This window comes from Mustela erminea, chromosome 1 (assembly GCF_009829155.1).
Source record: "Mustela erminea isolate mMusErm1 chromosome 1, mMusErm1.Pri, whole genome shotgun sequence".
Lineage (NCBI taxonomy): Eukaryota > Metazoa > Chordata > Mammalia > Carnivora > Mustelidae > Mustela > Mustela erminea.
In genome coordinates, this window is record NC_045614.1 from 26,548,069 (window position 1) to 26,563,741 (window position 15,673).

A 15,673-nucleotide genomic window follows, 5' to 3' on the forward strand; every position below is an offset into this window, starting at 1 on the left:
TAAATACCATTATTTTCCATCTTTTTCTTCTTAAACTTACCTGTAGTTTAAAGAATGAAAAAGACAAAACTATTCCCTCTTCCCTCCCTCTGTTGCTCTCTCTCTCCCTTCTCCTTCCTTCCTTCCATCCATCCTTCCTTCCTTCCTTACAAAACAAATCTATTTTCATTGTCCTGGCCATGAAAAGTGTTAAATTTCATGTCCTGTCTGTCCCTGCACCCCAAAATACAATTCCCATTTTGAAGATGGCTACTTCTAAAAGAATTATGACTTCTTGTTGTATTGAAAAACTATCTAACAATGAATTGTAAAGGGGATAAGTTATATATCTGTTGATTCAGGAGGTATTATTTCTGAATTAAGAAAGAGCAATATTGCTGTTGTGCTGTGTTTGTGATTTGGTTTATCAAGGAATGTTTTCACGAGTAGTACTTGTTCCACCATCCTGCTTATAAATTTCAGACTAGTCAGCAAAAAATAATACCATTTACAAATTCTAGGCATGAGACAGATACATTTTGAAAACAAAAGGAACTATTTTAAGCTGAAAAATATTTTTTATTTTGCATATTTCGGTAAATGGACATTTCAGGGACTTGGTTTGGCTTTAATGTCTTTTATAAATGTTTTGTGTGACTATTGGTACTTATGTTATTTGTTTCTAGGTTGCTGCTAACACTCCAAGTATGTACTCTCAGGAACTATTCCAGCTTTCTCAGTATCTACAGGTAAAAGTAAATCTTGAAAATTCTTAGTTTTTAAAAGTAGAATTAAACAACTTAGATTTGATTTTGCTAGTTCACAAATATAGGCTAAAGAAATATTGACTGGATACAAATATAAAAGAAATATTTCTCAAAGTTAAAAAAAGGATTAAAATGGGGCGCCAGGGTGGCTCAGTGGGTTAAAACCTCTGTCTTCAGCTCAGGTCATGATCTCAGGGTCCTAGGATCAAGCCCCACATCAGGCTCTCTGCTCAGCGGGGAGCCTGCTCCCCACCCCTTCTCTCTACCTGCTTCTCTGCCTGCTTGTGATCTCTGTCAAATAAATAAATAAATCTTAAAAAAAAAAAAAAAGGATTAAAACTAGGTCTTATGAAGAGAGGATAAAGAGAATCAGGATTATTGGGGTGCCTGGGTGGCTCAGTCAGTTAAGCATCTGCCTTTGGCTAAGGTCACAATCCTAGGGTCTGGGGATCGAGTCCCGCATTGGGCTCCTTGCTTAGCAGGAAGCCTGCTTCTCCCTCTGCCTGCCGCTACCCATGCTTGTGCACTAAATAAAATCTGGGAAGAAAAAAAAAAAAAGAATCAGGATTATTAAGTCCAAAAAAAAGATAGGGTTCCGTACAAGAGAAGTATTTTTTTCATTCGGATATGGGGAGGTTTCAAAATAGTTTGTAGATGACTTTTAAATAAAATTAAACCTGGAGAGATCTTGGTTGCTCAGTATGATATTAATAGCAAATGATTATATATGTATCTATCTATCTATATATATATAATGTAATATAATATATAACTAATATAATATAAATATATAATAAATAATAAATAGTACATTTATTATAAATGATAGTTTATAATATAATAAATAATATAATATACACATTAATATACTATATAATTTTATTATAATAAATTAAATTATTATAATATATATAATATAATGTAATATATATTAACTATATGCCAGACTCTTGCAGTTTACCTCTATTCATTTATTCCTCAGAATAATCCTGTAAGGTACTTATTTTATTCCCATTTTTATAGATGGAGTAACTGAGATCCTGGAAAGTTAAATAATTTACACAGTGTTACGCACCTACTCTGTGGTAGAGCTGGGATTTGAACCCAGATAGTCAGACCTCAGAGTGTCCACCCCTGAACACTGTGCTATGCTGCTGGATCTGTAGAAGGATATTTTGATGGGGCAGATACATGGAATGGGCTCCTGAAGTTAATAATGGATTTAAAGAGCCATAGAAATTTCCATAAAGGAAATACGTGGCTTTTTTTTTTTTCCCCTCTTGATTTTGGGACATTTGGGCTGGATTATTGTTCTTATTATTCTGGTGAGGGAGCATGGTGGAAGAAAGCTCTAGATCAGAAATTAAGAGATTAAACTTTTTATCCTGGCTTGCTACTGAGTTCTCTGACTTTGGGTGAATCATTCTACATGTGTAGGTCTCCACTTGCTTTTTAAAACGGATAGGCTCAAACCAGTATCCTGGTTCCTACATTCCTTTATAAGAATCAATCACTAAGAGCAGTTCTCCCTCCGTTAAGAATTTACAAGTCTGAAAATTGTCAGAGTATTAATCAGATCTTACCTTCCACTGGGCATTATGTAATGGGGCATAGAAAAGCTGTTTTGCACATTTGCAGTTTGGTAGAGTGTCTGAAAGCATAGACTCTAGCCAGAATTCCCTGGACTTGGGCTGTGGCTTTAACTTCAGAAGTTTGGGGAAGGTTGTTTAACCCTTTCGTGAGCCTTGTTTTCTTCATCTATGATGTGGGCATGTACCTCACAGAATTGTGAAGAAAAAATGAATCTATATATATAAAATATCCATTTTCCCATGGGAAATATGAGGCTCATATAGGTAAAATGGATTTCCTGAGGCTGTACACTATATAGTAACTAGTCATCATGGACTGTGAGTCTAATGCCCTAACTCACTGCAGTACTTTTTCCAATTTTGTCCATTCTTTGAATATTCATAATGGGCATAATCTTTCACTGTCCCTTTTCTGGTTTTTGAGAGAAGATTATACTGTGGTATCTTTTCTGTATACATTTTTTTCAATTGCCAAAGTTCTAATGTAAATTGTAAAACTTTTGAGCAGAAACTAGAATAGATAAATTTCACACCTTAGCACTAAAAGCCATTCCTGAAAGTATTAGATTTTTGTTAGGATGTGGTTCATGGAATAATGAAACTCTAAATGGAATTGAGTTTAAAAAGGTGAAATTACACCATCTAGTGGAAATAGTGATTGTTTGGGGGGGGGTTGTTTTTAAGTAAAACTTTTTGCAGCATTTAATGTAATTTCCTGGATATTAGCAATGTTTAAAGAGCTTAAAATAAACTTGGCAACTAGTCTAAGTGTTAGATTCTAACTTTTGTTAGATTTCTTAATCTATACTTTTAGAGTTATATTTTAAAAAATGGTACCAGTAACTAATTAGATCAGATTTTCTTTAATCATTATTTATCAAGGATGTGGGAAAAAATAAATGCGTACTTTAAACCTCAAGTACTGTCTTTGAAGCATATCCCTTTTTTTTTGAAGTGGCTCCAGAAGTATTAGGGTAGTAAGTGTTCTTCTTTGGCTAATGACAGGAATAGAAGAAAGTGAAATTTAAAGATGTGCCATAACCACAGCTGAATGCTGTGTGAGCATTTTCACCTTGACTTCTAATGAAGGAGACCCTCTTAACAGCTGTCAAATGTTAACAAGTGACCTAGAGATAAGGATTTGCTTGCCAACGTCCTTCTCTGTAAAAATATCCCTTTGGAGTTGCCAAATAGTTATATAACTCCTTGACCCCTTAATTACATTTGTGGACTCTTACTTATTTTTGCCATATTTGATTGATGCTGAGTAGTTAGTATATAGTCACAAAGATTCAGGAAACCTGAAAATACAAGAGATTGCAAAGTAGTGTCTCTCCTTATATATATTTACATATATAACATTCTTAAAAGGGAAAATTAAAAGACATTTCTATTTTAGATGTCATACACATACAGCTAAGCCATTAAGAAATATCTTTGCTATTGACCAGATTGTTTGGCATAGTTTGAAATTAGTTTGTTCTGAAAGATATGTATATATATTTTAAAATGTTTGTGTGTGTGTTATATATACACACACATATATAGATATATACAAAGATATCTATGTATATAGATATATGTAAAATGGAGGGTTAATAACATTTGTTGAATTCTTCTAATCTGGGTTTCCTCTTTTTTTAATGCTTGTGAATTATGAGTGAAAGAAAAATAAAAATAGGGCACTTATTTTCTGTTAATAGGGGAAGGTGCAGCTCAGTACCCTTAACTGTCCTGGAAATAGGACTAAAATGATGTGGCTTATATATATTTTACAAGGTAGATTTTTCAGGTTTGAAAGTAAGATACAAAGTGGGATGTAAAATGAGAATATTTTCAGAATGTACTTTGATTTTTCTTCAAGGATCATGCTGAGTTTATAAAAATCTCTTTTGTGATTTGTACTATTAGGAGGCCTTACATCGGGAACAGATGTTGGAACAGAAGTTAGCCACACTTCAGCGGCTACTAGCCATCACCCAAGAGGCTTCAGATACCAGTTGGCAGGTATTCCATTTGCCTTTATATTCAAGAAGCATTTAAGTATAGTTTAATATCCCTTAGATGTTGATTAAAAGTGAAATTTTTTTAGCAGGCAAAGGCAAAGTTATTTCTGAATGACCAAATATTGAAAATGTAGCATTTTACAATGGGTGTTGGTCAGTTTTATGATTTTATATCTTTTTTGGGCAGTAGCAACTTTTTTTTTTTTTTTTTTTTTTTTTATTTTATTTTTTTTTTCTGTTATCTTTTATTTTATTTTATTTATTTTTTTTTTAATTTTTATTTTTTTTTCTTTATTTCCAGCATAACAGTATTCATTATTTTTGCAGCACACCCCGTGCTCCATGCAATCCGTGCCCTCTATAATACCCACCACCTGGTACCCCAACCTCCCACCCCCCGTCCCTTCAAAACCCTCAGATTGTTTTTCAGAGTCCAACCTTTTTGATATGTGTAATTTTTTAATTACTCTGGGATTTAAATTAATTTTTCAACAGGCTTTAATAGATGAAGATAGACTCTTATCACGGTTAGAAGTTATGGGAAACCAATTACAGGCATGCTCCAAAGTAAGTATTAATCTCAAGTAAAGATCCTTAAAGAAAAATGCATAAACTGTGCACGAAAAATGCATAGTTTTTTATGTAGCTTGTTTCTTTGTCATTTGTGTACATGCTAAAACATGTAAACGTTTTCACCATTCTTTCAAATCTTTTTTCATTATAGGAAATTTCAAACATACATGTAAGAAGAAAGAATTGTGTATTGAATACCCATATACAACTCTTTCTTTGTTTTCTATCACAGTTGGTATTTGCTGGAGAAACTGGGTCATTTGTTTTCTATAATTTCCCTCAGTCTGGATTGTTATTTAAACATTTTTCTAGCTTTCCTCCCACACCATAAATTGGTAGTTTGATCTAGAGATTTGATCTAATTTAGATTCAAGTCTTTTTTTTGCCAGCAATACTTCATGAGTAGTATTATGTACTTTCACCAGAAGGCACCATACTATCTAGTTGTCTTTCTTTTGAGATATTAGCAATCTTTGATGATTCTTGGCTAGATCCATTATTTGGGCTTGCAAAAATGGTGGTAATATAGTTCTCTGTTATTCCTTCATTTATTATCTGGATTACTTCTATAAATACTTCTTTTCCTCCTCATAAACCATTTGGTTACCCTGAAGTCATTTTCTTAGGAAAAGAAGGATAAGTTATTTTCTCCATTTATTTACTAGATTTTAAAATTGATTCCTTCTCATCCACCAAAGAATGACCATGAAGTGTTTTTTTTCCCCAAACGTAGATTTGAATATATTTCATGTGTTTCAGCCTATTCCACTTGTTGTTCTTATTGATGCTCAAATTTTCCCATCTTTGGTGCCTGAGACCTTTTCGTAGAACCCCAGCAAACTGATAGCTTCCTGCTGTCATTTTAGACAAGGTATTTCAGACCCATCTTGTACATTTCCTGCCTCAAAACTGGACTCAGCTTTTTCTTCAGGGTGCTCTTATTCCTTATTCTTTATTCCTAATGGTTAACCATTATTTTAAAATGCTTGGCCCCTATGAAAGTAATATTTTTACCCACAGATGTAAATATTGTGGCTTATAGAGAATATGACAGATAGGTGACTTAATTCATTTTGTACATTTGAGAGAAATTCTCCATTTTCTTAGACTTTTTTTCTATCGCAAGTATGGATTAATATATTTGTGAAGGCATAATTTACAGTGCAACTTTTAAATACAGCTTCAGTTAATACAGGGCCAACATTATTTCTATTTGGAGATTACATCAGTATAGAATTCAAAGAGCATCATAATGTGTTATTTTTCCAAATGGTAAATACTTACAAAAATTACTTGGCTATAATTATAAATGTCTTCTAATCCTAGAATCAAACAGAAGATAGTTTACGGAAGGAGCTTATAGCATTACAGGAGGATAAACACAACTACGAGACGACAGCCAAAGAGTCCCTGAGGCGGGTTCTTCAGGAGAAAATTGAAGTGGTTAGAAAACTTTCAGAAGTTGAGGTATTTCATTTTAACAAATATAAAATGGTAATATGTTTAAAATTTTTAGCCTAAAATTGCTAATATTGTAGGACATTTTAAACTTTAGTATTATATAGCTAAGAAATATTTCCTGTCTGTGAAGTGGGAAAGGATAATACGCTGTTTTCCTTGTTAGGAATTTTCAACATAACCATGTGATTTTGGTGCTTGTGGTTCCTACTCAGTGATTGAGCAAATAACAGCCTCATCAGGGAGTCTTACTGTGTGCATTCTGTTTAGGATTCGGCCTCTCACACAGTGGACTGTGATATGTGGAGGGAATTGATCTCCTGTCACCTAGTTTTGCTTTTCTTCCAGTGGAGGGTAGTTAGTGGAAGGTGGAGAACCTTACCACTGTTCTTATTTACCCACCCTCTTAAGAAGAAAACTGTGTCTAACTTTAGTGGTCAAAGGGAAAATATCTCTGAGGTCCTTTCTTGGTCTTGTAGGAACAATCAAAATGTGATTCTCGTTGCTTTAAAAATAACCTAATTGATAATGTAGGTTATTCCTTTGAACCGCTGCTAAATTACCACAGAAGTTATTTGTTACTGGATTTAGTTAAAATGCCCATTGTAAACTGAACAGTAAAATTACTATATATAGTATATACTGTAGAATATGTTATAGTAATAGTTTCTATAATAGCCTTATCCCATCATAACTAATTCACTGTCGTGTCATTGATTTGATATGCAAGGAAAGAAAATTGCTAGCAGTCTTCTAATTTTCTTACTAAGTTGATTATGCATAGTATTAAACTTGCTTTCAAGAATTTATAAGCTTAAAATATTTTCAAGTCTAAAAGTCATAACCGGTGGCCTTTTAAAAGAGTAGTTATATAAAAGGAACATTCTTTCCTCCCTTGCCCCCTTTCTGTTGTTTTGTTTTGTTTTTAAGTTTTTTTGTTGTATTTTCTGTTTTAGCATGTACCTAAAGTAAATTAAAATTGTTATGTTGTTTAACCTTTACATAAAGGCCAGGGCAGATAATAATTCAGCCCATAGAATTAACACTTTTTATAAGTTGAATTTAGAATGTGCATTTATTCTAAATCAGTTATCTGTAAACTTGAATTACAGCGAAGTCTGAGTAATACTGAAGATGAATGTACACATCTTAAAGAAATGAATGAACGGACTCAGGAAGAATTAAGAGAATTAGCCAATAAATATAACGGAGCAGTTAATGAGATTAAAGATTTATCTGATAAATTAAAGGTATGTATTTACTCAACCTGAAAGTTTGTTAATTGTCCCTAACATACTGGGTAGATTAAGAGGTTAGGTATTGCTGAATAGCTGTTGATATAAAAATTAGTAATGGATGGGGCGCCTGGGTGGCTCAGTGGGTTAAGCCTCTGCCTTCAGCTCAGGTCATGGTCTCAGGGTCCTGGGATCGAGCCCCTCATTGGGCTCTCTGCTCAGCGGGGAGCCTGCTTCCTCCTCTCTCTCTGTCGGCCTCTCTGCTACTTGTGATCTCTGTCTGTCAAATAAATAAATAAATCTTAAAAAAAAAAAATTAGTAATGGTTGAAATATGCAGTAAAAAAAAAAGGTGCCATTTAGCCCAAACCCCACTGCCCACAGATAATTGAAAGTCTGTAAGAGCTGACATATTTCCTCTGGATGGAAATAAGTAGTATTTCACAACAGGTATCTTTTAATACATAACAGGAAGTAGATGTAAATCAGCAAACCCCAAGATACTTAGACTGAAAGCTTGAATCAGCTTATCCTTGGGGAGCCCCAAGGATAGAGCCCAACTATGTTAGTGCTGAAACAAGCCCAGAAGTAACTTGGAGTCATCTGTATGGACCCTTGTAGCCTCCAGGGATGCTATTAACTGCTTCGGTGGCAGCTCCCTGTAGCTATAGGGCATTTAGGATAAGGACAGATGAGGCCATAAGTAATGTCAAGTTGGTCCCTTAAATGTTATAACTGAGTTTTAAAGACCCATCTTTAAATAATTGAAACCATGGAATGAGTGGCTAGAAAACATATATTTGTTAGAGAAGACTAGGGCATACCTCCCCTCTGTGTGGTTGGTGAACCTGTAATAGTTTTAAAGATTGTTAAACGGAGGTCATTTTGAAAAATGCTTATGATCATCATTCTTTCAACTAAATGCAGTTTTGTTTAAAATATCAGAGTAAATTACATTTTAGAACTTACAAAGTAATTTAAACAATAGTAATTTCAGGGGGAAACCTTACATATTTCCCTCTTGAAAACTTAGGAGTTTTTCATTTTGACCCCCTTACTTGTATGTATTAGGCCTGTTTGCTTGCTACAAGTTTTTCTTTCCTAGGTGATAGGGAAGCATGACATTATTTTGACATTTACAAATATTTTCTATAATATTGAATATTCTCCTTAAAAGTTAGTGGTGAATAAAAGCAGTCCTGCTTTAGGCCTTGGAAAGCAAGTTCAGACTTTATGAAATAAATGAATTTTTTTTTTTCTTTCTCAACAGGTAGCAGAGGGAAAACAAGAAGAAATCCAACAGAAGGGACAAGCTGAGAAAAAAGAATTACAACATAAAATAGATGAAATGGAAGAAAAAGAACAGGAGCTCCAGGCAAAAATAGAAGCTTTGCAAGCTGATAATGACTTCACCAATGAAAGGCTAACAGCTTTACAAGGTAAGTTACCCAATCCAGAAGTTGATTTTATTTTATTTTTTTTCTTTTATCTGTGAAATATCTTTTTCTTGGACTTTTATTTACAGTACGGTTAGAACATCTTCAGGAGAAAACTCTTAAAGAATGCAGCAGTTTAGGTAGGTGTGTCACCCAGTTTCTTACTTAAAGCTGAATTTTATCATTGAAGTTTTGATGTTTACTTTCTCATGGGTTACTTATTTTAAGAGGGTATTTCATGTTTTAGGTATAAAGTATCTCCAGTCTTTCAGAAAATTTCCTTAAAAATATGCTTGATTACCACCAGTGGGCACCATTGTTTAGTCTTTGAGATAAATGAAATTTCTGCATCTGAGACACTCTACTTAGAGATATTTAAATAAGAAAATACATGCACAGCAGGACCCTTTTTTTTTTTTTGAGGTTCATTGGTAAGCAACTGGACAGTTGTAGCTTTTTCTCTGGGTCAATAGAAAATGGCCTGTTGAACCCTTCTTGTAAAAACAAATTTAAAGTGTGCTTTACTGTGTTAATGTAAGTAGGAATACAAAATGCCATGGTTACAGTTGAGACCAGTTTTAAAGTAATGCTTTCTTTGATAAGGCAATGATACACTGTCTTAATCCTAGGGATACAAGTTGATGACTTCTTACCTAAAATAAATGGGAGCACAGAAAAAGGTAGTGTAAAAAACTTAAATGTTTTTCTTTCATGATATCCTTTTACTATTTAAGCAGGATAGAGAGATCAGTGTTTTAAGGTTTTAAGTGTTTGGAACGAAAAGCATGCAGTTCATAGACCATTGAGTCCCAGCATTAAAAAAAGCTTCCCTTTATTTTGTAATTCTTAATGCTATGATTTTTGGTTAGATATCCCTTGTTATATGGAAATTTTAATTATTCAAATAACAAAAGTGACAAAGTTCAACTTTAGCATTGGTTTATATACGTAGTATAGCTTTCTCCCCCAGTATATTTTTCAAAGAACTCTACTTTGATTTTCTTTCATCAAGTACTATTTCCTGAGGATACTGGGCTTCCATTTTTAATGTTTGTGCCCTGCCCCATACCTGGCCAAGAGCTTATTTAACAGTTTATCCATTGAGCTCTCGGATATATCATAGAAACTGCTTTCTTTATACTGTATATCTGTTTCTTTAATCAGAAAAAACAGAGTCAGTCATTTCTGCTATCTGAAAAATCATTTATTTGTTAATGATTAGTTTACTCCAACCCTTCTTTCTAGATAGCTTGCATTATCTCTTGCCAAAAATGTATGGCTGCTCTTGGTTTTTCTGTTACTGCATGAGGTACTTTTTACCATATGGCTTGTACATTCTTTCAGTTGAGAAGATTCCCATTCATCCTTCTCCATTTCCACCCATCCAGCTTTAACTGAGCACCAGCTATGTGCCAGATCCTGAGTTAGATGCTTGAAGCACAGAATGAATAAAATTACTTTCCACATTTATAAAACTATGTACCTCTCATCTTAAGTTTTGATATAGAAGTTAGTGCAAGATATCAAGGGTAATACTCAGAACTTATTAAATATTTTTTTCATGTGTCAGGGGATATTTTTGAAGTCCTTGGGGCACAGCCAACTCTGATAAATTTAGGAGGTACTTTTTTGTTTTTGTTTTTGTGTGGTTGGCTTTTAATCAGGAACCAGCACAATAGGCTCAAGTTATGTATATATGAGCTGTAAGCTCAAGATCTAATATTACATATATTCTATAACAAATTTAAAACTCTAAATTAAAAGTTATTGCCATTAATCAGTCATTTGACTATTCTGTATGTGTTTTATAAAATACGTCTACATTTTAGAATTCCAGTGTGAGTTTCAATTTGAGAATTTTTTAAAGGTATAGTTTATATTCATTACTGATAGTACTAATTTCTCTATTAATTATATTTAACAAATATATATAAAATAACTTAATCCTCACCTTCTAAAAGCTTATCATTGTTAAATGAATTTTTATTTTTTGTTGTCATTATTTGCTTTTATTTTTTCCTCTTTTTGGCATGAACACTTTTTAGTCCAATTCATCACTATTTTGACTTAAATGTTATTTATTAATAATGTTAGTGTTAACTTAGGCTGGGAACATACTCTTTCTTCAGTTAAGAGAATCCCTTTATATACAGTAAATCTTCTTTATACTATTTTAGAGTTGTCAGATTACTGCTTAAAATTTTTTGCTGAGATGAGGCTAGTTATAGACAACTCCTGATTTAAGACTGAATAAGATATTTTGGATACTTTAGGGTACTTCTTACCATCATTGTTTTTTAGTGGTGATAAATTGAGTGGTGTGAGAGTGACCTACAAAGTATCCTTAATGAAATGGAATAGTAAATATCTTAATATGCACAAAAGCATCATTATACCAGATTTAATACAGAGTGAATTTTGGAATGAGTCTGTTCTGAGTCATTTGTTATTACAAACCAATTATCAAGCATTCCAGTATTACCAAAGTCCATAACTACAATATGCTATCAGATATGACTTTATCTAAAATTGCTCTTTAAATAGTAGAGCAAAAACCAAGTATAGTTTTAAGAGAATGTTTTAAAAATATCTGGGGATGTTAAAATTAATGCCATTCTCTAGTAAACTCTGTCTTTTGAAATTACTTAAATCTAAAGTAGCTGCTATAAGCACAAGTTTTATACTATAAATTTTTTGTATCTTATCTGGTAAGCATAATTCAAATATATCTTAGTATAGAAAAACACTGTCTAATAGAAATATTATGAGAACCACATACATGATTTAAAATTTTCTGATAACCACATTAAAAATATAAAAAGAGGGACGCCTGGGTGGCTCAGTTGGTTAAGCAGCTGCCTTCAGCTCAGGTCATGATCCCAGCGTCCTGGGATCGAGTCCCACATCAGGCTCCTTGCTCAGCAGGGAGCCTGCTTCTCCCTCTGCCTCTGCCTACCATTCTGTCTGCCTGTGCTTGCTCTCTCCCCCTCTCTCTCTCTGATAAATAAATAAAATCTTTTAAAAAAAATATATATATATATATAAAAAGAAACAGGTAAAGTGTTGCTAATGTATTTTAATAATGTTTAATAACATTTACTTTAACTCACTATATCAAAAATATTTCAACATGTAATCAGTATTAAAATATTATAAATGAAGTATTTCACATTTTTTCCTTGGTAAATCTTTGAAACCAGCATATATTTATTTTACACTTACAACATATCTCAATTCAAACTAGCCATTTTTTCAGGGCTCAGTCCACATGTGTATTGAGCATGTGCATTGGACAGCACAGGTAGTATAGAAAATCAAAATTTATAGAAAACTCATGTATAAATAAAACACATTTTAAGTATCACAGCTCTCTCTTTTGTTTCTGTATCTGTCTTTTCTTTATATTTCTGCAGCCCTGTTTGGGATCTTAGACATGCCTCCCCTCCTCCCCCAGGCTCATGTATCTGATTCTTTTTGCATTATCAGTAATATCTTTTATAGTTTTGGCAAAGTGAATTCCTAAGGGGCTGAATTCAAGTAATGAAGTATTTAAAAGTGTCATCATCCAAATCTTTTACATATACTATCTGAAAGACTTTTCTCTCATATCTTAGAAAAATGCCTTTGTAGAAGTCATACAGATATATTTTATATTAATCTTGCATTTTATCTAAACTAGTATGATAAATATTTTAATCTAGAGTCTAGATATTAAAATCAGAGTACATAAGAGGGTGATTAGTGGCTTAGTGAGTAATAGGGGATGTACTGCCTTAAATGTCATCTAAAGTCCTGTGATGATAGTCAGAATTTTCTCAAAAAAGTTCTGATAAGTCCTTTAGGTTAAAATTTGGTTTCAGATGAGTTTTCTTACTTGAGCATGATGTTGTATAGTTGGAGTTCTGAAAATGTTATCATAGCTTAGTTAGGATTTATGTCAAACAACTTTTGATCATGTTGATTACCATTTAACTGAGGACTCCTGCTTTGGATTTCTTGGCTCCAATCAGCAAATGCTATTTATTAGATTTTTTTTCAAATTTCTGTTACAGCTAGCCTTTTTTTTTTTCTTTTTTGGGGGCTATATTGTATCTCTATGTAGTGTAACTATATAACTGTACAATTATATACAACTATACACACATATCATATATAAATGATATATATGTATATATAACTCTTGACTGGAGGCTCTGTACACCATGTAAATAGGTAAAGGAGAGTGACAGATTTCAGTAGGAGAAGGAGGTGGCATTAGTAAGGATGTCAAGAGAAGTTGTAATGTGATCAGAGTAGGAGATGCCTCCCTGCCTCTCAAGCAAAGTTGAGATGATGAGCAGGTGGTTGGTTGGTTGAAATGAGAAAAGAAAAGAGGTTTTCACAGTCTGAGTGGTACTAACTCGTGTCCTCTTTGACAGCTGTTAGTGCTTGCGTACCTTCCAGATAGTCATCATACTGGGGTATATTTTTAACACTTGAACTTCCACAGTCTCCTTAGAAGTTTTGAAAGATCCAGAGATAAAATTGAAGGATGTTATCCAGATTCAGAAGTTAACTCTTTGAATCAATATAAGTAAAGATTATTGTAAGAAAAGGGTTGATACTTTTCTTAAACTCCTGTTAGGTTCTGGTTCTCTCAACTCATTAAAACAAAACAAATTCTGTTTGACCTGAGCAAAACCATTTAACAGGCTCTTATTTTAAAATGTATAGGCATTGACTTTAGTCATTTGGGTAGAGATAAACAATGTAATATTTTGAGAGTATATAAAGGACAGATTAAATAACTCAGAGGGAAAGGTTGTCTGTGAAATAAAAGTCTGAATATTGAAATGTTGCATCAGTGTCTTAAAAATTTTAAGGCATTATTTTATGGTATTCTTAAAATATTTATCTTTTGCCTCTTAACTAAGAATAGCCTTGAAGAGGGACTGTTAGAAAACAGTTTCTTGAAAATTCAGTAAGAACAAATAATAAAATTTCAAAATTATTTACAGGTTTTTATTAAGCACTCATGGAGAAAGGTATATTTTAAAAGTAGGAAAAGCTTTTTAAAGCAATTTATCTATGGTTTTCTTGATCTCTTTGGATAGAAACTGTACCTTTAAAAGCTAACTATTCAGGGTACAAGTCAATGATTATATAATTATAATTTTCAGTCATTTAGTTTTATTTAACTCCAAAGTATCTCTGCTGTTAATATTAAAAATATATTAAACTTTCATGAATCTTATTCAGAGTCACTCATGTTAATACATTTCCGTTTTCCTATGTTTGCTGTTGGTTTTCAAGAACAGCAACAAACTATATCCTTAAAGGTGTTTCTTTCTTTATTAGAGCACTTGCTTTCAAAGAGTGGCGGGGACTGCACTTTTATTCATCAATTCATAGAATGCCAGAGTGAGTACAGAGTATTTTTCACATTGATTTTAATGCAGTCAGGGGCAGAAATTGAAAAATGAGAGGAAAAATTAAGATCTCAATGTGTTTGTTATCGAAGAAGCGCACAGAGGGCCATCTTCAGACAGCAGCAGTACTTTTTACATTGTTTTGGCTTCTCTCTTTTGAGAATATTATTTTTGTGGCATTTGCCTTCAAAGAGATTTCATATTGCCCACAAAAAAAAAAAAAAAAAAAAAGAGGAAGTTTCAGTTTTTACCCAAAAAAATTATTGTTGATCAGGGAATAAAATGGAATGTCAAGCACCTAAACTTTATGTGTGGACACTTAAGAGGTAGTATTAACATTAGCCTGTTTTATTTAAGTTGTAGTTCTATCACAGGTTTGCATTTGAAGTTTTTAAATAAATTTCCTAAATGATTAAATAAAGCCATGAAAACAGTGATTTTGTTTGGGCACTCAGAGCTGAAGATGGCCCTTAAGATAGCAGGACCTTTCTAGCAGAGGAGTAGCAATAGATTGTCCTACAGTCTGACATCAACCGCCTACCCTTGGGAAGGCTGTCTTTACTAATAGAGATGGATAGGTTGGCTTTTGAGGCGATTTGGACCTCTGCTGAATTCTGAGCGAAAGTTTCATGAATTCCCTCTTATTTGAAAATGACATGGCTGCTTAACTCCTGAGGTTGTGATATTCTTTTCGTCTTAGTGATAATTAAAGATCACTATGTGTAATAAAGATTTATTGATGACATCTATCCTTTTCCCTACCAGATATAAAATATACTTTCGAGCGTTTTCCTCTTCCTGTTCGCTCTGTTTTTGAATTGAATGACTTCCCGTGTTTTTATGCTCATGAGCTCATCTTGTGGATGTGCAAGCATATATGGTTCTTTCTCCTCTTCACACACACAGTCTCAGGAGCACTTGAGCTTCGTAAGGGTCATACCTGGTAATTATAGCAGACAAAATCAGTGGATCAGATGTTATACTCCTCGGAAATGCCTTAAGGAAACCTGGAATTTCATTTAATAGTTTTAAAAGAGCTTCTGTTTTGTCCATTTTAGAGATTATGATGTTGAATGTTAGTTTAATACTATTTTGAAGGAAATACTTTAATAATTATTTAATAAATAAAAGTATATATTTTGAGGGAAACTATTTAATAGCATATTTCTTTGTCCTTTAAAACTTTTCCGTAACGCAAAGATTAGTCCGTGTTTTTGTTA

General features: G+C 33.1%; 1 protein-coding gene across 38 annotated transcripts in view; it reads left to right on the plus strand.

Annotated features, from left to right (window-relative positions):
* Window positions 1-15,673, plus strand: part of SLMAP (sarcolemma associated protein) — a 143,403-nt gene that overhangs the window by 81,490 nt on the left and 46,240 nt on the right. For 8 of the 38 annotated variants that reach the window (XM_032323142.1, XM_032323126.1, XM_032323270.1 and 5 more), the window contains exons 5-13: window positions 666-728; window positions 4,250-4,345; window positions 4,840-4,911; window positions 6,244-6,384; window positions 7,488-7,625; window positions 8,880-9,048; window positions 9,135-9,185; window positions 9,675-9,725; window positions 14,383-14,445. In XM_032323142.1, the coding sequence (XP_032179033.1) occupies window positions 666-728; window positions 4,250-4,345; window positions 4,840-4,911; window positions 6,244-6,384; window positions 7,488-7,625; window positions 8,880-9,048; window positions 9,135-9,185; window positions 9,675-9,725; window positions 14,383-14,445 (844 nt within the window). The remainder of the gene's footprint in view (window positions 1-665; window positions 729-4,249; window positions 4,346-4,839; window positions 4,912-6,243; window positions 6,385-7,487; window positions 7,626-8,879; window positions 9,049-9,134; window positions 9,186-9,674; window positions 9,726-14,382; window positions 14,446-15,673) is intronic. The other 30 variants (XM_032323200.1, XM_032323283.1, XM_032323314.1 and 27 more) reach the window with 7 other exon arrangements.